Raw genomic sequence first — 24,254 nt, 5'->3', positions numbered from 1 at the left:
CCCATGCCTTAAAATTAGCCTTACACTCCACTCATGTTTGCAGCAGAAGCGGCAGCAGCAGCGTGCCAGCAGCAGCTCTGCCTGCCCATGGGTCCTGTCCCCATGCTATTCCACACTATTCTCTAAATGAAAGAGCACTACTGCCAGATCTTGAGAGTCCAAGAAATCTTTCTTTCAACTCCTCGGCTCACCGACCCCCCATCACTGGAGGCCCCAGCCCCGGCAGCGTGGGTCCGGGAGGGGAGGTGGTTCGGGGCAGCGGCCGGGAGCCAGGCGCGGAGGCTGCCCTCGCGCTGAGGACCGGGCGAGCGCGGCCTTGTGGGCAGACCGGCCCCTGGGCCTGTGGAGGCCTCTCTGCGGAGGGAAGAGGAGGTGGAAGGAGGGCATTCACTTGACAGCCCTGGGGCTCTCGTCAGACTTTCGTCCCTTCCCGCGGCTTTGGGGAGGGTTGTCCCCGATTACCTTTATGAGTTTGTTTTTTAACAGTCTCCGTAGAGTTTTTAAGAATACCCGGCTCTAGGTTGGGCAGCAGAATGGATCCCAGTCAATTCAGGCCTCCTTTTTTTTTTTATTTTTTTTATTTTTTTTTTTTTTTATTAATGTTATGATAGATTACAACCTTGTGAGATTTCAGTTGTACATTTTTGTTAGTCATGTTGTGGGTACACCACTTCCCCCTCCGTACCCTCCCCCCACCCCCCCTTTTCCCTGGTAACCACCAATCAGATCTCCTTCTCAATATACTAATTTCCACCTATGAGTGGAGTCATATAGAGTTCGTCTTTCTCTGACTGACTTATTTCGCTTAACATAATACCCTCGAGGTCCATCCACATTGTTGTGAATGGGCCAATTTCGTCTTTTTTTATGAATTCAGGCCTCCTTTTATTCCCTTCTTCCAGAAATGCCCGGTGAAGCCACAGAAACCGTCCCTGCTACAGAGCAGGAGTTGCCACAGCCCCAGGCTGAGACAAGTAGGCTCCGCTAGCCCCCTGGCCCTTAGTTAAGATCGTAAGGTGACCCTAAGACCACTTGGTGGGTGAAGGGGCAATGGGAAGAGACTTGTGTCCTTCGGAGTTGACGCTCCTTAAAGAAGATCGGGCTGTGGCTTTACGAGGGAGGAGCGTCCGTACTATTAACTGCTGCGCTGGAGGGACTTCATTAGGGAGTGGGGTAAAAACAGTATGTTTGACATTGACAGCTCCCCGGCCTGCTTTGTGGGTATGGCAGCTGCCTCCCAGGGGCTCTGCTGTGGAACGCTCACCTCATGTGGGAATGTGAGCGGGGAAGGGGCCCGGTGATGCTCACCTGTTGGAACTGGATGACACACTGGCGGCCAAGGAGACCTGAGCTTTTGTGGAGTTCCCGCCAGCAGGTTGCATCCTGGTTTTAGATGGCAGTGCTCGGCGTTGTGCCCACATCACACGTCAGAGTGAGCTGTGCGCTGGTGGCAGATGTGTCCTGCTGGGCCCCAGGGCCCTGCGAGGTTGGTTAACCTGTTTTCTGGATTGGTGCCGAGATGTTTCTGTGTGCTGGAATAGTGCCTGCATCAGCAGCTTGTCTGGAACCCAGGACTGAAGTGAAGCCTTCCATTGACTGCTCCTCGGCTTTGAAATTAATGGATGTAGAACGTAGGCTAAGGCAAGTTTGGAATTCTGGTTAAACTACTCCTCTATGAGACTTGAGAGGGGTAATGAGAAGATTTTGGATGATGGTCTTCTTGCTGAGTCAGTTGTGCAGAAGGAAACGAAGGGCATCTTCAGGCTGTACCCTCCACCCTCACGTATTTTTCTTATGGTAAATTTAGTAATTTTTTTAAACTCCGCTTGTCACTTAAGGGCAATTTTTGTCTTCTTCTGGAATTAAAATAGAGTTGTTTATCGTTGAAAGCGTTAAGGTTCACCCTCCCCACCTGTCTGATTGTGGCAGCTGAAGGGATTAATACAGCTGCTAGAAAAGAAAAAGCAGGGGGCCTCTGAGCTGGAGAATGAGCTCTGCGAAAACCTCGAACTGCCAGCGACTTCAAGCAAAGGGAAAAATAAGACTGGTCTCTAAAGATCCTGTGGTTTCAGTGCTAAACAAAACCTTAGACATTCTCATTGAAAAACTTACTTTACAAATGTGGACACTGAAATTCAGGTGCATTTAGAATAATCTCGTTTCAAGCTTCCAAGTTAATGCCATTTGCTCTGGAAGCAATCTTTACATGGTGCTTTTAAACTGATTCCTGAAGAGTTTGACATTGCATAGTAGGTTTCATCATGATATTAAGGGAGTACCAGTGATAAACACTTGGAAATTTTTCCTATAATTCAATAATTTCTAGAATGAATGAGAAAAGTAGCTCAGGGAACTGGTTTGGGGCCTTACCACATCTTGAGGTCCAGTCAGAGGAAAACATTCTAAGTTTCGAGTTCTGCTTAATATGTTTGAAAGCATTTGCACTGTAACCATAAGACTTTGAGCTGCCAACTCTCCAGGAAAAACTGGTTGAGCCACCTGTCTCGTCTGTAGGAGGATACTCTGAAGAACTTCGGATGCTATGGTTTTTTGGTTTTGTGTTTTGTTTTCTTAATATGCCTAGGTGTTGAGCATTTGTTGGTCTAATCCTGTGTTATCTCCTGAGTAGTAAGCATGATATTTTTCCATTGTTCAGAACGTAATTGCTTAGCTTTACTCTAGTGCCAAATACTGGTCTATTTTGGCAGAATGACATACTTGTCCAGGTTAAGGGGTGGGGATCCAATGTGTTCTCTCCACTCCAATTTCCTGCTTCCAAAATAGAGCCACAGTCTGGTTTAACAAGTGGGGTTACAGTTTCATGACACAGTCCCTAGCCCTGTGACTACGCTCTCTCCCGGGCAGTCTCAGTCATCTTAGATGGATGGCTGCAGAGCTAACATGCCTGGGAAGGTCTGTAGAGACCACTGAGTCCAGCCCGTTTGTGGTTGGTTTTTTGTTTGGGGTGAATAGGTAAACTGAGGCATAGGGAGGCTAAGTGACTTAGTATTTCCTATTTAGTATTAAATTCTGAAGAGTTTCGACTTGAGGAAGAATGGAGTTGTGCCAGACACCCCTTCCTAAAACTTTATTCTAAGAGTTGGATTTTTCCTGGCCCTAGTGGCAGCCTGAGCACGTGACACCTCTTCTTTTCTCCTTCAGCTCTGATTGCCCATCATTAGCACCACCCCCTACCTTCCTTGTCCCAGTTTGCAGTATCTGTTTCCATTAGTTCATGCTCCTTGGGTGAACAGGATAGAACAGCTGTTTGTCTAATGGTGATTCTCTGGCCGGTGAGAAGGACTTGAGGTTCATTTGAGGAGGGAGGGGAGGGCACAGCTGGGAAAGGGTGGAAAGCATGCTGTTCCCAACCCACTCCTGGGCCTGTGCTCCCCCTTTAGACTGATAGGCTGCTCTGACACTCTTTTCTCCACCCGAAAATCGTTGGCTTATTTCGGTAGAACTCGGGAGATGTGGGAGATGAGGAGAAGGATGTATTCTTACTTGACCCCTGAAGGATGTTTGGGGAAGGTTGCTGTTTCCTGTCACTGTTGTCTAATCCTGTGTGGTGACTTTCGTTCTCAGATTAAAAATTCCAGTGTTTCCTGTGAGGCATGTTGTACCAAGTTGGGCTGCATAACTCACGTTTGTTTTTTTCCTTTCATTTTTTATCCCCTTTTGCTTTTCTCCTCTAGCTGTGCATTCTCTGTCTTCAGCCTTGAGTGTCACTGCTGCCTTAGGGCAGTCTGACCCTGCCCTTCCCCCTCCATCCTCCCTGGCCCCCCAACACTGCCCTCTGGCAACCCCTAACCAGCCTCCCCCCTTCCTTTCTCCCTCTGCTGTTGCCTCCACCCCTTTTGAAGCTCCTTTTCCCCAGTCATCCTCTGGGATAGCCCTGCCTTTGGGATCTACCCCTTCCCTCCCTGACACCCCAGCTTTCCTGCCAAACCTAATGGGGCCTCCCATCTCCCCAGCTGCCTTAGCTCTGGCCTCTCCCATGATTACTCCAACTCTGAAAGGTGCGCATTCCTCTTCAGCTCCCTTGGCTCTTGTGGCCTTGGCTCCCCACTCAGTGCAGAAGAGTTATCCACCTAATCCTCTTAGTGCACCTCCTTCAGTTGCTGAGGCTCAGTCAGGGTCAGTGAGATCTCTGCCAGCTCCCATTGCCTCCCCAGAACCACAGACCTCTCCTATTCAAGCTCCCTCTGAAGTAGTCCCTGGTCCAAAAGGTACTCCCATCCCTCCAGGTGTGGTCGGTGCTGTTCCGTCCCATTTTATAACTCCATTGGCCTCTGTTCAATCTGGAGTAGCCTCATGTCCTCAGACCCCACCTCCCACTCCCCTAACCATCACTTCCTCTCAGGTCAAAGCCATCCCCTGTCTTGGGACCATATGTACCCCAAGATGCCCCTAATTTCCTCTCAATCCTTTGGCCACCAAACCCTACCCCCCCCCTTACCTTTATTTCCTGCTCACCAATAGGCACCAAAATAGTGTTCCTGGACCCAATTCCAATGTGTGCACGTGTCTGTGTGGGGGTGTGGAGGTTTCCCTACATACAGCAACAAGCAGTCTCGGACACTAGCGAGGTGTTCAAGAATTCAACTCAATTCTGACACGCTTACTTGGACATAGAGTTGGGTGCCGCAGGTAAAGGGCTCAGTCCCACAAGACCTCCCTCCTCTTCAGACGTCAATCGCAAGGCCAAGTTGGTACCTGTGCTTCTGACCCACCGGCTACAGATTGGAGGCTCCAGCGACCCCCTCCAACTCAGGATGCTAATAGCAAGTCCAGGTTATTACCTGTACTTCTGACTGATTGGCTGTAAATCAGAGGTTCCCATGACCCCCTCCTTAGGTTCGATAAAATTGCTACAACAGCTCACAGAACTCAGGAAAACTCATTTATTCACGAGATTACCAATTTATTACAAAGGTTATTAAAGGATATGAATCAACAGCCAGATAAAGAGCTTCGTAGGGCTTGGTCCTGAACAAAAGAGCTTCTGTCCTCGTGGAGCTTGGGGCCCAGCATAGTGGCTCATGGAAGCATTCTGGTTCCCCAGCCTGGGAGTGAGATCTCTCCAAACCCCCTCCTTTCGGATTTTTGTGGAGGCTTCATTCCGTAGTCATGGTTGATTAAATCGTTGGCCTTTGCTGATTGATTCAACCTCCAGCTAGTCCCTCTCCTCTCCCCAGACATCAGGGAGTGGGACTGAAAGAATCCTAAATTCACGTGGGGCGATAGAAGACCCCAAACAGCCAAAGCAATCCTGAGAAACAAGAACAAAGCTGGTGCCATCACAATCCCGGACTTCAAGACATATTACAAAGCTATAGTGATCAAAACTGTGGCACTGGTACACAAACAGGCACACAGATTAATGGAAGAGAATTGAAAGCCTAGAAATAAAACCACACATCTGTGGACAGCTAATCTTTGACAAAGGAGCCAGGAACATGCAAGGGAGAAAAGAAAGCCTCTTCAATAAACGATGCTGGGAAAACTGCACAGCCACATGTGAAAGAATGAAAGTAGACCACTATCTTTCTCCATAATAAACTCAAAATGGATCAAAGAATTAAAGGTAAAACATGAAACCAGGAAACTTCTGGAAGAAAATATAGGCAGTACACTTTGATGTCAGCCTTAAAAGGATCTTTTTGAGTATCATGTCTTCTCAGACAAGGGAAACAAAAGATAAACAAGTGGGAGCTCATCAAACTAAAGAGCTGGAAAGCAAACCAGGATCAAAAAGAAAAATCCCAGCAACTGGGAAAAAATATTTGCAAATCATATATCTAACAAAGGGTTAATTTCCATAATATATAAAGAACTCACACAACTGAACTACAAAAAACCAACCCAATCAAACACTGAGCAGAGGATATGAACAGACATTTTTCCCAACAAGATATACAGATGGCCAATAGGCACATGAAAAGATGCTCAATATCACTAATCATCAGGGAAATGCAAATCAAAAGTGCACTTAGATATCAGCTCTATGCCCGTTGGAATGCCTGTAGTCACTAAAAATGTTGGAGAGGTTGTGGAGAAAAGTGAACCCTCATACACTGCTGGTGGGAATGCAAACTGATGCAGCCACTATGGAAAACAATATGGAGTTTCCTCGGAAAATTAGAAATAGAAATACCATATCACCCAGCTATCCCACTACTGGGTATTTATCCAGAGAACTTGAAATCAACAATTCCAAGAGGCTTATGCACCCCTATGTTCACTGCAGCATTATTCACAGTAGCCAAGACATGTAAGCAACCCAAGTGCCCATCAGCTGATGATTGGATAAAGAAGACGTGGTGTGTGTGTACATGTGTGTATATGTATATACATACACATACAATGGAATACTACTCAGCCATAAAAAATGACATCATTCCATTCAGAACCACATGGATAGACCTTGATGGTATTATGTTAAGTGAAATAAGCCAGACAAAGACAAACACCATATAATTTCACTGATTTGTGGAATATAAACAAACTTTGGACAAAGAGAATAGTTTAATGGTTACGGGGGGAAGGGGGATGGGAGGTAGGGACAAGGGGTGAAGGGGCACACTTCTATGGTGTCTGACAAATAATAATGTACAACTGAAATTTCACAATGTTACAAACTATTATGACCTCAATAGAAAAATGAACTTAAAAAAAAAAGCAAAAATGGATTCATGCCTTCATGGCTTCTTGGTTAAGAACCAAAGAAGCAAAAACCCGGGGGTAGCTGTGTTGAGGCACTCAGGAAACTTCCTGAAGCAAAAGAAACCAGGAAATCTCCAACAAGGAAATGACCTGGGGAAGGTTCTAGAGCAAGTCTGGGGAGAGATTGAAAAGATCACCTGTCACGGGGCTCAGAAAGCTATGCCATGGGGGATTTGGGGGCTGACTCTGAAAGGAAGCACAAATGGATTTGGTGAGTACCTGAAGGAGTCACTCAGAGAGTGACTTATCAGAGCATCAAAGGAGACCTAGAGCAGAAGCAACTGGAAAACATCTCAATCCTATGCTGTGGGCAAGAAGCTGGGGCACATCAGTCAAGTAGGAGCCTTACAGGTGTGTGCCAGTAATGGCTGGCTGCCAGCTATACTTTCCTCTCCCCAGGCAGTCCCATAGCCACTTCCAAACCAGAGATTTAGTAACCTCGCTGGATGAGAGCTTGGCCTGAACATATACAGAGAGTTTTTCCTTTGATCCAGGCACATGGTAAGTGCTAGGAGCCCATATTATTTGGCTTCGGTGTGGCAGAGGCGGAGTTTACCTCTCAAGCTCCTTGAATCCATAAATCTGTTTCAGTTGAAAGAAACCCAGTCCTGACCCCTTCCTCAGTCCTCTTTTCCCTCCTCGGGCACTGATGTATATATTGAGTATATTGGTGCTGCCATAACCTCCTGTTCTACAACTAATGGTCAGCCCCAGCAACACCTGGAACTAATTTATTAAGTGACTGTCATGTGCCACACACTTTTTTTTAAAGATTGACACCTGAGCTAACAACTGTTGCCAATCTTCTCTCCCCGCCCCCCCCGCCCCCGGTTATTTTTCCTCCCCAAATCCCCCCGTTACATTGTAGCATATTTTAGTTGTAGGTCCTTCTAGTTGTGGCATGCAGGATGCCACCTCAGCATGGCCTGATGAATGGTGCCATGTCCACACCCAGGATGTGAAGCGGTGAAACCCTGGGCGCTGAAGCAGAGCGCGCTAACTTAATCACTCAGCCACGGGGCTGGCCCCCCACACACTCTTAAGCACATGAGATACATCAGTGAACCAAACAGACAAAGCCCTCTGCCTCATGTAGCTTAAAACAGCAACTCTCATTTGGTTAACTTCCTCTCCCATCATATCCAAAACTGTCTCAAACCTTCATCCCTTTCTTCAACCTACCACCCCAACCCTCATAGCAAAGGTGCTGGGTTCCCACTTCACAGAGGAACTAGAAGTCATCTGAAGGGCATTTTTCATTTAAAAATCTTACAAAATAATACTTGGATGTCATCCATCCTTTTCTCCTGGCTTCCTGTTTTCCAAGCTAGAATTGGTGGCCTTACTTCCCCTGTCACATGTTTCACGCTGTTGTAACTTGTGGCTTAATTATCTATCTGTCCTGAGACTGGAGACCCCATCTGTCTTTCCCAGGGCTCTGTCTCCAGCATCTGGCGCTTAACCTCCAGTTGGTACTCAATCTCCTGGGATAATGAGTGCCTCAAGGAAGCGTACCAGGGAGAGAAGCCAAACTCTGGGGGCGGGACTGCTTCCTGAGCGAGGCCAGTTTCCCAGAGACACCTTTCTGGCTTCACAGCTGGAAGCTGCCTTGTCTCCATGTCTTCCAAAAGGCAGAAGTTGGAGATGTAATCTGATTGATGATGTTCTGTCAGAGATTTCTAGATCCCTGAGGGATCTTGAAGACTCCTCTGCCTGAAAGACTCAAGAGGGCAAGACGGGCCCCACTAGGGCTCTTCAGAAAACCTACCCTGAAGTTCTAGCTTCGACTACATACCCCTCTCTCTGTTCCATGTCTTGCTTCTCTCTATCCACTTACCTATGTTACTGGAATTATCTTTTTAAGTGTATATCTCTCTGTAATAGAACTCTTGGATACAAGTGATAGAAATCCGGCCTGAACTAAAGCAAAAAGAAAATATCCCCCATACAACCAGGGCAGGGGAACCCAAGGAGGTAACTAGCTTCTGGCCCAGTCGGATCCAGAGGATCAAAGTCTTTAAGATTTCTTATTCCACCTCTCAGTTCTGCTTATCTCTCCTTGACTTTATTCTTCAGAAAGGACTTGGCTCTTTCCATGTGATAGGCAGGATGGCCACCAGCAGTGCATTCTTATACCCTCCAGTTGAAGAACCCCAGAAGAAAATGAACTTTACATACATGTCAGTCCCTAGTAATGATCTGGTTGACCTGATATGGGTCTTCTGCTAACCCCTAAACCAAAGACTGTGGTCACGGATGTGCAGTTTTGTGATGAGTGAAACAGATTCTTCATGTCACTATGGCTCATGGTTTCCTGTTTTGATTAATTCGCTACCTGTTATTTTCAGTATTTATTTTTAATGCTCAAATAGTCACAAAATAGATTTGTCTGGTGGGAACCCCTGCAATCTAGCTTCTGTGTCCTTTTGACATATTTCTGTATTCTTTGAGGACTTTTTCTTTCTGCGTCAACAAGATGTTCCAAGTTCATCTTGTGTGTTCCTTGCACTTGTCCTGGAATCAACCATTTCTCCAATTAATCTGCTTCCTTTTAGTGAAGAATGGTATTTAGAAGATCTGGGTGCTAGGTGTTCTAATTGCTATTGCTGTTGTGTTGCTCTTCCCAGGCCCTTTTGGTAAACAGTGCATAGGGAATATATTTATGCACGTATATGTGTATACATGTGTGTATGCATGTATGTGTGTGCATATATATGTATTTGTACATGTTTTATCTCTCTATATGAAAACCATGAGTTCACAACAATACCTCCAATTCCAATCCAAAATCACAAAGTTCATTAGAGTTTCCACCTTTCTACATTTGTAACTCATTCTTTGAAAGTGAGAAATCTTGGTCCTGTTCTTAATATATTTGTTTGTTCCATCTGTCCGCTTGTAAGCAGTCAATTGCCCATCAGTCTAGCACTTCGCTTCCATGTGTGAACACGTATTTACTTCTGCTGGGCTCCAACAAGCCTTACTGGGCAGCCCTCCTGCGTGGCCACAGTTCTCACCCAACATGGGCTTGGACACCTGCACTACACAGCCCACCTCCACGTACTGTCCCCTCCCCCAGCTCACACTTAGACTCTCCATGACACCACCTCCACCCAATGCCAATGCCTGCCATATGTAACCTGACATAATGGCTTTAGGACTGAATTTTCAAAATGGAAGGGGAAGAGAGAGTGCACCTTGATTTTTCTAAGTGTTATTTTGTTATCACAATTTAAATTGTAATAACATCTACATCTTTATTTTTTAAGAATTGGAACATTACAGATAATACTAAAGTCTCCTTTGGCAGTCAGCTTCAATTTTGGTCTGTTTTCTTTTTTCTAGTGCCTACTCCTGCCATTAGTTTAATGTTTATCCTTCTAAATGTTTTTCAGGTAAGTTTACATTAACGTACATGTTCTTGAAGAAAGCATATTGGACATCTTATATGGTCTTTCTCCCTCTCTTCCTCTTCTAGGATTAAATGTAGAGGTTAAGAATACAGCATGGTCTGTCTGCTGCCATCTTGAAACCAGAGATGTATTTTACTTTTCTTTGTACCTTCAGCATCTGGCACAGTGCTTAGGACATAGTAGTTACTCAATAAAACATTGCTGTCATTGTGTTTCTTAAGCTAGATTCCCACAAGTGAAATTATTTATTCAAAGGGTTTTTTACAGCTGCCAAATTGTCGGAAGAAATGAGGTAGTCTTTATTCTGCCATCAGAACTTTGAAGTTCAATGCCCTGCTCTTCAGGGCCATGAAATCACTTATCTGTGAAATCATGTACCTCACTTATTTCACTCTTTTCACTCACTATTTGTATGGTAGTGATATTCAAGTGTATAGCAAATCTGCAACTTAGGAGGACCCTGACATGTGATCATCTATTTATGATGGCTTGATTTGTTGCATGCCCCATTTTAGAACTATATTTATTGCAAATAAATGCACAACAGCAGTGACAAGTTTCATCTGTAACCATCTAGTTAATGAGGCCCAGGCCTTTGGAATCAAAGATAGCAAGAAATCATGATGCTCTAATTTGTGAAGTGAGATAATCCCGGTAGAATGAGTGTATTATCTGAAACAGCAAACTCCCATGTCTCCAAACATAGCAATAATTCCAGTAGAGACGTTATTTTCTCTTTGAAATCCCTAAGGACAGTCTGCATGAGACATCAAATGCAAAAGTTTTCAATATGAGAAAAGCATAGTTCTATCACTGTAGGAACAGAAAGGTTGGCACAGCACCAGAGCTCTACTCATCCATTTAGGCAGCCTTGGGATCTGAGGTCAGGAGACCTGAGACAGTCCCTGCTCTGAGCTGGGGATTCTCAGAATTCTGAGAACTGAGCCTCTCTCAGTTTCAGTTTTCACATCATCAAGTCGGGATAATAAGAGGACACCTACCTCATAGTATTATCGTATGACCTAGATATGTTAAGAAGTGGACCTAGTGTGACAGGCACAAAACATCATCCAATTAGAAATTGCCACAAGAGACACCAGGATAAATGAGTGTTTTAGAATATTTGAAGCGTAACTCCCCTGAACATCCTCCAGAGGGCTAAGGAAGGACCCATTTATGAGCACGTCAGTTTATCTTCTATTTGAACTCTTGAAACAAACCTGTGGGGCAATATTCTTCTCATTTAAGAGATGAGGGAAGAGGCAGGAGCAGTTCCTTTGCCCAGAGCTACACAGTTGGAGGCAGCAGAGCTGGGGCCTCACCTCAGCCCTTTTGACTCCCAAAGCTCCTGACACCCAGCTTACTCCCCCAAAGCTAGGGAGGGAGGGGCAGAACTGAGAGGAGTGGGTGGGGGCAGGAGAGTGAGGTCGGTCAGTGGCAGAGCAGGGGTCAAAAACAAGGCAAGGACGTGGGAAGGCTTTCACAGGAGAGTCAGGAGATGGTCACTGCCAGAGAATCCGGGCAGGGGTACTTAAGTCTCAGTATTAAGAGTTTAGAAGAAAAGGACTAAGTTATTTAACTTATTACTTTATTTGAGAAAATAATTTAATGATTAATTTTCAGAAAGCCAAGGTACAAAAAAAAAACTGCTAAAGAAAGAAAAGAATTTATATCTGAAATACAATGTCACCAATCATGTATGATTTTCTAGTTAGGAGCTATGACCTTGCACATATCTTTTACAGCAGTTAAGAGACCCCATGGCCCTTTGAGTTTTAATAATTCTCTCAGCAGAGTCATCCTGCACTGGGATGATCTGGCCAGAATCTGAGTACTACGAGGCAGGAATCTTTGTTTTGGGTGTGCGTGAATCTTCAGCACCTGGAACTGTGCCTGGAACGTGGGAGGTGCTCACCAAGTAGTTTTTGAGAGAAGTTATCTGGGAATTTGTGAACTAAAATGTGACAGGGCCTCTAGGAACCAGCTGAAGTAGACAGCTGCGTGTTCCCCTGGTTCTTTCTCCTCCCAGGAGGAAACCTGACCTTTTGCCCCCCCATCTAGAATCAGCTGTGTAGGCCAAACTCGCAGACTACACAGCATCAGCGGGCCTGACCGCATTTGCAAAAAGACTAAGAATAAAGTCCGCCACAGATGTTGGTAAATAAGACAGAGGGAGAGTGAAGCATACGGCGTCCCAGCCAGCAGAGTAGTGGATACGAGGGTGGACGGCGGTCAGGGCGTGCTCCATGCAGTTGGTGACCAGGCTCAGATCCTTCTGTCCTAGAGATGTGAGTTTATTGTAATACTGGCAATCTGTTATAGAGAAAAACCGTTAGAACTGTAGTAACAAGTTGATATGAAAAGCAGGAGAAAATACGGGTACAAACAGTATTGGAGGAGTGGGAGAGGGCAGGCCAGGAAGAGGATGGCCTTGTGTTCCGGGTCTGATACTGGGTGGTCACAGGGTGAGAGGAGGCAGGGTGCCAGGCTCGGAGCGCAGGCCCTGTAGCTGTGCTGTCCAGTACTGCAGCCGCGAGCCACATGTGGCAATTGAGCACAAGAAATGTGATCAGTCTGATAGAGATGTGCAATAAATGTAAAAATTCACACTGGGTTTCAAAGACAGTATGAAGAAAAACTGTGGAATATCTCAATCACAATTTTTCTTTTTTGAGGAAGATTGGCCCTGAGCTAATATCCATTCTCATCTTCCTCTGTTTTATATGTGGGACACCTGCTACCACATGGCTTGATAAGCAGGGCCGGGGATGCCAGCTGGGCCACCCCAGGCCACTGAAGCAGAGCTCGCAAAGTTAACCGCTAGGCCACCTGGGCGGCCCCCAGTCACAATGTTTTATGTTGATTATTTGTTGAAATGATGGTGTTCTGCATAGAGTCTATTCTGGATTAAATTCACTTGTTCGTTGCCTTTTTTATGGCAAATTGAAAAATTAAAATGACGTATGTGGCTTGCATTTGCAGCTCGCTTTATATTTCTTTCGGTCTACAGTTGCCTGGAACCACATTGCCAGGGTTCACTTCATCACTTCTCCACTGACTAGCTGAGTGATCTTGGGAAATCACTCGCCATTTCAGGCCTCAGTTTCTTTATCTGTAAATGAGGAATAACAAAGGCACTTTCCCTCTCGGGCGGTGAGGATTGGCTGAGTTAATTCTTCCACAGGGCCTGGCACAGAGCTCATGTGTATTGAGTGGGTGTGGGGCTCAAAGGAAAGCCATGGCCTGAGCAAGGCAGGAGGCGCAGCAAGAGAGATTGGAATCCAGCCGGCACATAGCAAGCACTCAAGGTTTTTGAAGTTAATGACTTTGCCAGCCTTGCTCTGTGGGGGTCCAGGAAGAACTTACAGCCTTCGAAGTACTTGTCTCCATAGCTCTTCTTCACCTCTGGGGACGCTTGGCTCCAGAGCCCCTTGAGTAGATCCTGTACATTGTCAGGGCAAATGGATGTTTTAAAGTTCCCGGGTACTATGATAGCAACACGAACACCAAAGGGACAAAGCTCTCTTCTGAAACACAAGACAAGAGAGAGTGAACCAAGGAAACAGCCTCCATCTGTGACCTGGTCAATCCTGTTCCTTCTTAAAGAAATAAGGCCCAAGGCCAAATGTTCAAGGAAGGCATTTAGTTCGAGGAAGAATGTGAATGAGAAGACCCAGGCATCATACCAGGGGAAGATGTCCGAGAGACAGTCCCAGGGTCAATGCCCACAGATAGCTTCTTTCCCAGATCTGGAAAGCTCCAAGGGCCAAGGCGCTAGTGCTGCCTCTTCCTGCCCCTCCCACACCTGTCTCTCCAGGCCCTGCCCTCTGCGACAGCTCTCTGAACACCAGAGCCCCTTCCTGCCCCTGCCCAGGTAGAACTCCTTTCCTCTGTGAAGCCTTCCTTGGCCTCTGCCCTGAGGAAAGGTGAGTCACCCCATCCTTGGTGCCTCCGCACACCTGGTACATACTCCTATTCATTTTAATGTATTCATTGCACACCCACTACAGAAGTTTTTCACACACGGAACTGGGTTCAGATTCTGGCTCAGCCTCACGCTTGACCATAGAGAATCACATCTAACTCACGGGGCTTCTGTGAGGGGTAGATAGAGCACTGGGCACAGCACTTTGCCTTCAGACTAGCCCACCAATAGTCACCCTTTCCTCAGGGGGAACCATCTGTCAGGCTTAGTGACTTGTGGCACTTAATTAATAAGGCAAATAATTCTGTAACAGCAGACTATTATCATTCACATATTGAAAATGCATTATGTATAACATTCATTTATATTTATATATATTTGTGAAGAAATATATTAAATATGTTTGGTACACGTAGACGTTTTATAGAAATGGCAATAAAGACAGAATAAATCCTAATGTATTTTTCACTTTTCTTGATGGATTGTCTAATATGATTGTAAGATTTGGACATTCCGTTTTCAAAGTCCCTCATTTTGGTCCACACCAGCATAATCGGAACCCAGGCCCATCATTCATGAATACACTCCAGCCACAGGCAAGACTGCCTCAGTGGGCTGGTCCTTACCTCAGGCTGTCAGAAAAAGCTTCTACACCGAACTTGGAAATGCAGTAGCCACCACCAAGCACAGATAGTCTCCCAGCTGGGCTAGAAACATTGACTACTCTTCCCCTGGTCTTTCTGATCAGGGGAAGCAAGCTCAGGGTCACCTCGATGAGGCCGATCAAGTTCACGTTCAATATTTTCAAGAAATCATCTTTGGTCAGCCATTCATTCGGTGCAGCTGGCACACCAATGCCAGCATTGTTCACCAAACCCCACAGGCCTAGTAGAAACAAAGAGAAACTAGAAATGGGAAACACACTTAAGAATCATTTCAGTGTTCAAATTACATTCTCTTAAGGGAGATAAACCATAAACCTAATAAACTGTCAAATTACATAGTGTGTCAGAAGGATTTCAATGGCAAAAGAGCAGGTGAGCAGGGTTGAGTGGCAGGTGAGGAGTGTTCATTCACCGTATTGAGTCGGGTAGTCAGGACAAGATTTGAAAAGTTGAGAACTGAGCAAAACTTACAGAAGAATGGGACAGTCAAAGGGACATCTGGAGCGGATAGTTCTGGGTGAAAAAACGCTTCAATAAATATCACCAGGTGTTTGTCTGGATGCCTGACCTGTTGGAGGAACAGCAAGAAGCCCAGTGTACCTGGGGCAGATGGCAAGAGTTAGGGAATGGGAGAGAACTGGTCAGGGAAGTAATGGGATGCCAGATCACCCGGTGCAGTCTAGGCCATTTTAAAAAGCTTTACATTTACTTCAGGTGAAATGGGAAACCTCTGCAGGGTCTTGAGTACAGTAATGACAAGATCTGTCTTATTTTTGAAATGTACTCTGTGCGCTGTTGAGAACTGACTGAGGGTAGAAAAGGGCAGATGCAGGGTAGCTGGTAGGAGATTATTGCAGTGATCCTGGCGTGAAATGATGATGGCTACAGCCAGATTGGTAGTAACAGCACTAGTCAGAAGTCAAACTCTGAACAAATTTTACAGATACAGTATAATTTTCTGACGTTTTCAATATGGTGAGGGAAAGGAAAAGCATCATCAAGAATGACTTTGTTGGAATGAAAAACAGAATGGAGATACCATTTACTAGGATGGGGAAGTTTTAGAGATGGGCAATGATCATGAGTTCAGTTCACTAAGGTTAAACTTGAGATTCTCCCAGACACTCAAGTAGAAATGTGGAGGAGGCAATTGGAAATTTGAATCTGGAGCTCAGGAGAGAAGTATGAGTTGGACATATAAGTATGGACACCATCCATGTCCAAGAATTGAGCCCTGAAGGCACTCTACATTAAGGATCTGGGAAAAGTGGAAGAACAAGCAAAGGAAACTGAATCAGCATTGAGATGAGAGGAAATAAGTTCTAAGAGATTGGTGTCCTGGAAGCCAAGGGAGGAGGGTGTATCAAGAAGGAGAAAAAGTGGTCAAATGCTGCTAGGTCAGGTAGAGTGAGGACTAAGAATCAACCCTTGGATGTAGACGGTGAAGGTCAATGGACATCTTGATAAAAGCAATTTGGGATGGGTGTGGGTGCATGATTAGAAATGCTTTAATAGAAAATGGGAAGAGAGACTGGAGGCAATGAGTACAGATATATCCATAGAGGAATTTTGTGGCAACAAGAAAAAGGTTTGGGGGTGGTGATGGTGGTAGTGGTGAGAGGATGGCAAGATAGTAGTGGAGAGAAAAAACCAATGATTTAGGAGAACAGGAAGAGGGTAGAATTGCTGGGAGGTTCTGAATAGGCCAAGGAGGATATGCTCTATTGCACACATGAATGGACTGGATTTATACGGGGAGGAAGGCCAGGCAGGCTGTGCTGGTGCAGACGATGGTAAGTGGGTAGGGGAGCTGGAGAAGTCTGAGGAAATTCTTTTCTAATTGCTTCAGTTTTCCTCAGTCAAGTTGGTATCAGCTCAGAGTGAGGATAGCAGAGAAAAGCTGGAGGTATAAGGAGAAAGGAAAGGTTTGAAATGGTTGTCTGGAAATTGGGAGAATGAATGGAGTATGACTGTATATACAACAGCATAAAAGCCCACTAGAGGTTTGTGTTCATGAATTTGTCATGAGACCAACTGAACTCATCTGTGAGTTCAGTTTTTTCCACCTATGCTCAACTCCATAAGGGCAGGCATGGGGCAGTGAGAGATGGTATTACCCAGGCTGGTGATTTTTGCCAAGTGAGGACAACTAAGGGTGAGAGAGAGGCAAGAGAATCTCAGGCCTTTGCAGTGGGGTGATCATAGTAACAGATCGTGGGATGTAGGTGGGTAATGAAGGAAGAGAGAAAATCAAGGGGTGAGGGTTGGTGAAAAGGTGGTTGGATCAATGGATTGGAGGTCCTGGTGGGCCCAAGAATATTTGGGATCTGGGGAAGAGAGCGAGAGAGCTGGAAGGAGTAGAGGTGGCTGTTGCAAGAATGCGATGCATGCAGCTGAGATGCCTCATGCTTCTAGGAAATTAATGAGATCGGCAGGCCTCAACCCCATTGCCCCTGTCTTTGCTTTGAAAAACCTACAGAGCTCAGTGAACAACAGGACCAAATATTATTTGTTTTAAAATCCCTAAGCTTTGGTGCAATATCCTGAAGCAGTATGGTATCGTGCCTCACATGTTAACTGTTGCACCCTCCCATACCTGATGAATGATAGTACCATGAGTGTGTGATGCCTGGCAGCGTTGACTGTGGCCCCTTTCCTTCCTTCCCATTTAAAACTGCACTGGAGGGGCTGGCCCTGTGGCCGAGTGGTTAAGTTTGTGGGCTCTGCTGGAGGTGGCCCAGTGTTTCATTGGTTCGAATCCCGGGTGCGGACATGGCACTGCTCATCAAGCCACGCTGAGGCAGCGTCCCACATGCCACAACTAGAAGGACCCACAACAAAGAATACACAACTATGTACTGGGGGGCTTTGGGGAGAAAAAGGAAAAATAAAATCTTTAAAAAAGAAAAACTGCACTGGAATGTGAGTGACCCACAGAGAGTGAGGTCAGAGGTAATCTCAACTCCCTGCCAACGTTTTACTGGGAGGGAACTCTGCACAAACTTTGTCACTCAGATATGACTTATTAACCAATACCTTGCTGCACTCTCCCCATGACCTTTGACACTTCCTGGTGCTTTCACACACCGTGACTAGAATTGATGATGTAGGGCAACGTGTAGGGTGAACGGGTCCAGGTGACAGGGTCCTGGCAACTCTGGGCAGTGACTCAGAGAAAAGTCTCTGGGAAAATAGATTGTAATTCACAAGTGTAGCTTATGAGTCATACATTCATCATTTCATACCCACTCTCATTACCCAAAACACCTGCAAATTAGAGTTGCCACACCACCATCACCTCTCTCTTCCCCTCATTGCCTTCCTATCTTTCATTCTACCTTCCCTCCAGGTACATACATGCACCTTTTAAACCTATTTCCTCACTTCCTTCTACCTTCCCCCCTGAGATACATAGTTCCACACAACCTGATTTTTTCAGGGCAGTGCCAAATATAAATATTTGTTCACTTACTCCATGAATACTAATGTATTTGGGAGTCTTCGTGTAATGAAGACAGCACCCCAATTTATAGCCCCGACTTGATCCCCGAGACTTTTCACCTGGCATGTTATGTGTTACTTCTACAACACTGAGGACAAAGCAGTCTATCAAACGGACAGACGCCCTGGCCATACCTCTGTCCCCTGTGCGCTCCTTCACCCACTGGGTGGCTGCAGCAATGCTCTCTGTCTTGGTCACATCCAGGATCACCGTCTCCAGCCTGTCTGACGTCTGGTCCCTCAACTGCTTGGCCCCCTTCTCCGTCAGACACGCGGCCAGCACCCTCAAGCCTCGCAGGTCCAGCTGCCTGGCCAGCTGATTCCCAAAGCCCGAGTCACAGCCTGTGATGAAGACGTACTTGTCTCGGAGGTTGCTCACCACCTGCCTCTCCCGGTACCAGCGCAGGAGGTAGCACAGGCCCACAAGGGCCGCCAGGTACAGCCACATGGCAGAGATCTGTCCTTCCCTTCAAGAAAGAAGAAAACTCTTTCAGACTCACGCAGATCCAGCTTATGTTTGCCTACTCGTTGATTGTTCTCTGCTTTACCTTAGATCTACTGAATTTAGTTATAGTGACATCTGCAATCATTAACCAGCTTTCACTGTAATTCTGTAGGTTGGTTATTTCAGAGGCCAGAGGCCTTTGAGGAGTGTATTTGAAACATAGGGGAGCAGGATGATTCTAACAGGCTTAGGAATGAATATGGAACTCCCTGTTCTGGTCTTGTATCTTTAAAAGGGAGTGTTTGCCAAAAGTTTAGGTGTATTAGGTAAAGAAAGGAGATAGCCAGTACTGGCAGCTTTAAGCATTTGGAAATAGATGCATCTTAATTCTTCAAAACTGAATTCATCAAAATTAAAAGTGTTACTATTCAAGATTTCCAGGCTACGAATTGGTTTTCTCTCTTTTTATCAAAAAATACATTTAAGCAACTTTCTGGAATAAAAAGCATAATTTGCAGTTCATTTAATCTTAATTTTTATCTGAAATTTAATGTTGAATTCAATATATATTAATTTATGTTAACATCCCCATTACATAAAGGCAGTGGAATCCTAAGGTAAATAAGCTAAATATACATCTTTAGAATCAAGAGGGGAACCTAGAGAAATATACAAAAACTATTACAAAGAGAGAGTAAGAAGCAGTCTCCAGGTGTTGGGAGGAGAGCATGATGAATAGGCAGACCATTGAAGATTTTTAGGGCAGTGAAACTATTCCATGTGGTACTATAATAGTGGATACATGTTGTCATACATTTCTCAAAACTCATAGAATGTACGACACCAAGAGTGAACGCTAATGTAAATTATGGTTTTTGCATCATAATGATGTGTCAGCATAGGTTCATCACTTGTAACAAATGTACCACACTGGTGGGGGTGATGATAGTAGGGGAGGCTATGGGTGTTTGGAGTCAGAGGGTATATGAGAACTCTGTACTTTCTGTGCAATTCTGCTATGAACCTGCAACTTCTCTAAATATAACGTCATAAGAGAGAGTGAGAGAAAGGTAAGAGCCATGAGATGTACCAAGAGCAAAAGAGAGAAAGATTATATCTGACCGGGAAAATGAAGGCTATGAATAACTTCCATAGGCCTAAGACTCTCCTAGGGTAACTTTAATTCAGACTCTTTCGTTTGGAATTCAGATTCATGTGCCCCACTGTGTTCTTGACATCATCACTACCCAATATCACAGGTTCATAAAAAATTTTAACCTTCTATGGGGTATGAAATACAACACTCAAATAGAAATAATATATCAAGTTTAACAACTTCAAAGAGAACCATTATTCATTCTCCTACCCCAAGTTAGTTTCTTCCTAAGTCTTTCTTATTTTAATAAATAGCACCTCTCCACCCAGTTATGCAAACCAGAAAACTTGGAGTCATTCCTAACCCCTCTTGCTCCCTCAGGCCCTATATGTAATCCATATGTTGATTAGTTGTGTCCTATTGATTCTGTTTCTAAAATAAATCTGGAATCCAGCAACTTCTTTCCGTCTCCAGTCATCTCTCTGTCTAGAGTCTCTCTCACTTCTTGGCTGACCCTTGCCATTGTCTGTCAAGTGCTCTCTGAATCCCATGTGACTTCCTCCAGTCCTTTCCCAAGAGTTAGAGTGGCCTCACAAAGCTATGACTCAGGTCACGATGCCCCTTGTGTGGCTTCCCTGTGTCCTTAACACGAACCCTCCAATCTCACATGACTGAAAGGCCTATAGGACAAGTCTCTGCCTAGCTTTCCAGGCTCAACTCACGCTCTTTTCTCCATTGCTCACCACTTCCAGAGTATGGAACATGCCAAGCTCTTTCCTAACCCACGACCCCATACATTTCCCTGTGCCTGGCCCCTGTTTTCCCCATTCTTCATCTGGCTAAACTCTTACTCATTTTTCAGTTCTCAGTTTAAATATCAATACGTCTGAGCTGCTCTTCTGACCCACCAATACAAGTTGAGCAGATCTGCCAGAATACCTTCTCACCATTCTTTTTATTTATCCTTCCAGCTAATAAACGGGATATCCACACTGGACATTCTGTTTCACCCTGACTGGTTCCAACCAGCCAAAACTGTTACAGATCAGTGAACTTTGAGCAAATGAGGTGTGTTACATCCCCATTGGACCTGAATGAAGACTCTCTACTGACCAAAGAACAGCAGAACGTGATTTAACCAAACACATATGGGCTTGAGCAGCCATTCTGCTCAAACCAGGGTTACCACCCAAGGGGAGTCATCTGCCTGCCACAAGACACGCCAGTAGTCAAGGGGCAAGGTGGTAGGAGAGAAAGGGATTTTATTACGGCTTGCTAGCAAGGGGAAAATGGCCGACTAACATCCAAGAGAATCATCTTTGAGAACAAAGACTACAGGCCAGTTATGTAGGGAGCTGGTCTCCGGGTAGGGGAGGCATCTGGTTTAGTTCCTGGTAATCGTTTGTTTTACTGGATATGCATCAGAGACCGGAGCAATGCTCTATACCCTGAAGTTTCAGTTGTCATTGGTGATGGATATCAGCATAGACTCTGTGCCCAGGGGGTCATCACATTCCTAAGGAACTCAGAAGAACAAAGTTTATAACTTATCACAGCTGGGAGGGGCCATAAAATCTACAGAGCATGTATACCTCCCGGAGAGTGCATCTCCAGCTGGGTTAGTTAATCAGGTCATTCAAAGTTACAATATGGTTTCTTTTCTACAATATGGCTTCCCTTATGTCAACCTTGTGTTGAGCTGGTTTCACCAGGGCACAGGTTTCAATCCTTAGGGTGCATAAGCACAATGAACTCCTCCTTTCAGCACATAAAGATATCTCACTTCTCTCTTTTGTGAGGCTCCTACTGAATTTCTGTGCTGCCATGTGTTCCACTACCCACATTTTGTTGATCATTGTGGTGGCCCTTGTCCTTTGTCTGCATGGTAGTTATCACAGTCTGCAATTATATATCTAGTTGTGTCTTTAGCTATTTAATGCGTGTCTCCCCTGAAGACTGTAAACTCAGTGAGGGCAAGGGCAGTGTCTATTTTGTCTCCAACTCTATCCCCAGAACCTAACTCTTAAATAGGAGTTGAAAAAATTGTTGACTAAAAGAATAAAAGAAAAAGGGAGATAATGAGTCGAATAAACCTTCATTGTTTCCATTCTGTTTCTTATTATAAATTGTGTTACTGTGCAAACTGATGCAAAAACTCACAACCACAAAATTACCGTGTCAAAAGTATGGGTAATTTTTAGCTTTGGGATGTATCTTGCCAGATTACTTTATAGAAATTACAAGTTAATGTATTGTGTCAACAAAGTAGAAATATTATTGAACAATGGACAGAGAATGGGCGCAAAGAAGAGGGAATAGAAAGGAAAGCTTCAATGGGGAAGCTTAAAGGCCTGGAATGGGAAGGGATGGAAGAAGAAGGGAGGAAGGGAGAAAGCATTTGTAGAGTAAGCAGAGGATGGGGTTGGGGGGGGGGGGGGGTTGGTGGCAGGGAGGAGTGGGAAGGAGCTAATGGGCTAGCAGAAAGACTTAGAAGAAAGGACATCATTGATGAGACTAACACACTGAGAGGACCAGAAGGGGAGAAATCCATAATCTTGGAAAAGAAGCTATTTAGAATGAATGAGGAGGCATAAGTCAGGAACCTGAGGGAATGCCAGCCTTCAGGACGAGAATTTCTTGGTGAAAAAGAATATACTTCCTCTGCAAGAAAAAGGGAGACGAGTGGGACAAAGTATTGAGGGGAGTCAACAAGAGTTGAGGAATCTGAGAGTAGGTTGATTACGGACATGAAGAATTCCTGCACAGCTTGGGTTTGGACTAGTGACCAACCCTCAATGTGATTTCACAATGACTTCAAGGTAGCCATTACATATATGTTCAGAGACCTACAAGAAACCATGCTCAAAGAAGTAAAGGAAGGTATGAAGACCATGTCTACTCAAATAGAGAATATAAATAAAGAGACAGAAGTTATATATAAAAAAAAGAACCAAATGGAAACTCTGGAGTTGAAAAGCACAATAACCAAAATGAAAAGTTTATTACAGGAATTCCACAGTAGAGTGGAACTGGCACAAGAAAGGATCAGTGAACTTTAGAATAGATTGATAGACGTTATGCAATCTGAAGAACAGAGGAAAACATAGAATGAAATAAAGTGAATAGTGCTTCAGAGAAATGTGCTACATCTTTAAGTGCACCAACAAACACATACACAATTGGAGTGCCAGAAGGAAAGGAGAAAAAGAGCAGAAAAACATTCAAAAAAATAATGACTGAAAACTTCCCAAATTAGCTGAAAAATGTTTATCTACACATCAAAGAAGCATAGCAAATTCCAATAAGAATAAGTGCAAAAGGGTACACATCCAGACATATCATAGCAAAAGTGCTGGAGGATGAAAGTCTTAAAAGCAGGAAGAGAAAATGACTCAACAGGTGCAGTTAGGGACCACCACTCATATTAACAGCTGAATCCTCATCAGAAACGATAGAGACCAGAAGGCAGTGGGATGAGATATTTCAAGTGCTGAAAGAAAATCTGTCGACCATGTTATATTCAGCAAAGCTATCTTTCAAAAATGAAGGTGAAATAAAGGCATTTCCAGGTAAACAAAAACAGACAATTCTTTGCTAGTAAACACACCATAAAAGCAATCCTAAAGGAAGTTCTTGACGATGAAAGCAAGAAAACCCGGATGGAAATTCAAATCCACGTGAAAACATAAAGAGAATAAAGGTAATTATGTAATTATAAAAGGTAGTATAAATGCATATTTTTCTTCTTTCTTCTCCTGATTTTATAAGTAATTATATAAAACAATACATATGTAATTGTATTGTTGAGCCTATAAGGTATAGAAAGGTAACATATCTGCATAACAGCACAAAGGAGGTGAATGAGAACACGATTGTACTGGAATAAGGAAATGACCCCAGATGGCAATTTGCACCCATAGGAACAAGAGAAAAGAACAAGAAATGGTAAATAGAAGACAAATATGACAAACTGCATAAATGTGTACTTGCTCTTCTTTTTTTTTCAGATTCTTTAATAGACGTAAAAATTGTGTAAAGGAAAGACTGTAACAATACATTGTTGGATTTGTCGCATGTAAAGATGTACGATGTATAACAATAATAGCACCAAATAGAGGAAGAGGGAACAGAGCTATATAAGAGTAAAGCTTCTATATGTCACTGGAAGAAAGTTAGTATAAATCTGAAGTATATTCTGATAAGATGTTTATAGTAAGCTCAGAAGCAACCACTAAGAAAATATCTTTTAAAATATGGTAAAAATTATTAAAGGATTTAAAACTTACACTTAGAATATGTTTACTTAGTGCAAAAGAAAGCGGTAAGGAGGAATAGAGAAATGGAAAGTAGATGAGACATAGAAAACCGAAAGTAAAATGGCAGATGTAAATCCATGAATAATAACGTTAAATGGGAATGCATTAAAAATGTATAGTTCTGACTTGACCAATGAAATAAACTCTTCAATAAACAGTTTCCCTTG

General features: G+C 44.2%; 2 protein-coding genes across 7 annotated transcripts in view; one reads left to right on the top strand and one right to left on the bottom strand.

Moving 5' to 3' along the window:
* The window catches only part of LOC106783298 (DNA primase small subunit), a 40,156-nt gene extending 18,277 nt beyond the window's left edge, over positions 1–21,879 (top strand). The window contains exons 7-9 of one of the 6 annotated variants that reach the window (XR_011440139.1): positions 10,072–10,121; positions 18,436–18,666; positions 20,743–21,879. Coding sequence is in view for 5 of the 6 variants with exons in the window: in XM_070271726.1 (XP_070127827.1) it covers positions 10,072–10,121; positions 13,122–13,205 (134 nt within the window). In the remaining variant the exon portion in view is untranslated. Of the gene's footprint in view, positions 1–902; positions 1,126–10,071; positions 10,122–10,204; positions 14,522–18,435 lie in introns of those variants that run through there. The other 5 variants (XM_023643818.2, XM_070271727.1, XM_023643819.2 and 2 more) reach the window with 5 other exon arrangements.
* On the bottom strand, positions 11,714–18,678 carry LOC100146471 (retinol dehydrogenase 7). Its single transcript, XM_023643815.2, has 4 exons — positions 18,366–18,678; positions 14,691–14,949; positions 13,506–13,666; positions 11,714–12,452 (listed from the first exon to the last, which is right to left on the bottom strand). The coding sequence occupies exons 1-4, from the start codon at positions 18,676–18,678 to the stop codon at positions 12,229–12,231; spliced, it is 957 nt and encodes a 318-aa protein (XP_023499583.1). The 3' UTR covers positions 11,714–12,228.
* Positions 21,880–24,254: the final 2,375 nt, after the last annotated feature.

Source organism: Equus caballus, chromosome 6, assembly GCF_041296265.1.
Source record: "Equus caballus isolate H_3958 breed thoroughbred chromosome 6, TB-T2T, whole genome shotgun sequence".
In the NCBI taxonomy this organism is placed as follows: domain Eukaryota; kingdom Metazoa; phylum Chordata; class Mammalia; order Perissodactyla; family Equidae; genus Equus; species Equus caballus.
This window is presented reverse-complemented; position numbering and strand designations above follow the sequence as displayed.

Excerpts from the sequence above, each read along its gene's own strand:
- LOC100146471 (XM_023643815.2), bottom strand. The coding sequence starts at position 18,678 with ATGTGGCTGTACCTGGCGGCCCTTGTGGGCCTGTGCTACCTCCTGCGC. Across the intron at positions 14,950-18,365 it reads GGAGCGCACAGGGGACAGAG|GCCTGTGGGGTTTGGTGAAC; the intron begins GTATGGCCAGGG and ends TGTTTCTACTAG. Across the intron at positions 13,667-14,690 it reads GCTTTTTCTGACAGCCTGAG|AAGAGAGCTTTGTCCCTTTG; the intron begins GTAAGGACCAGC and ends CTTGTGTTTCAG.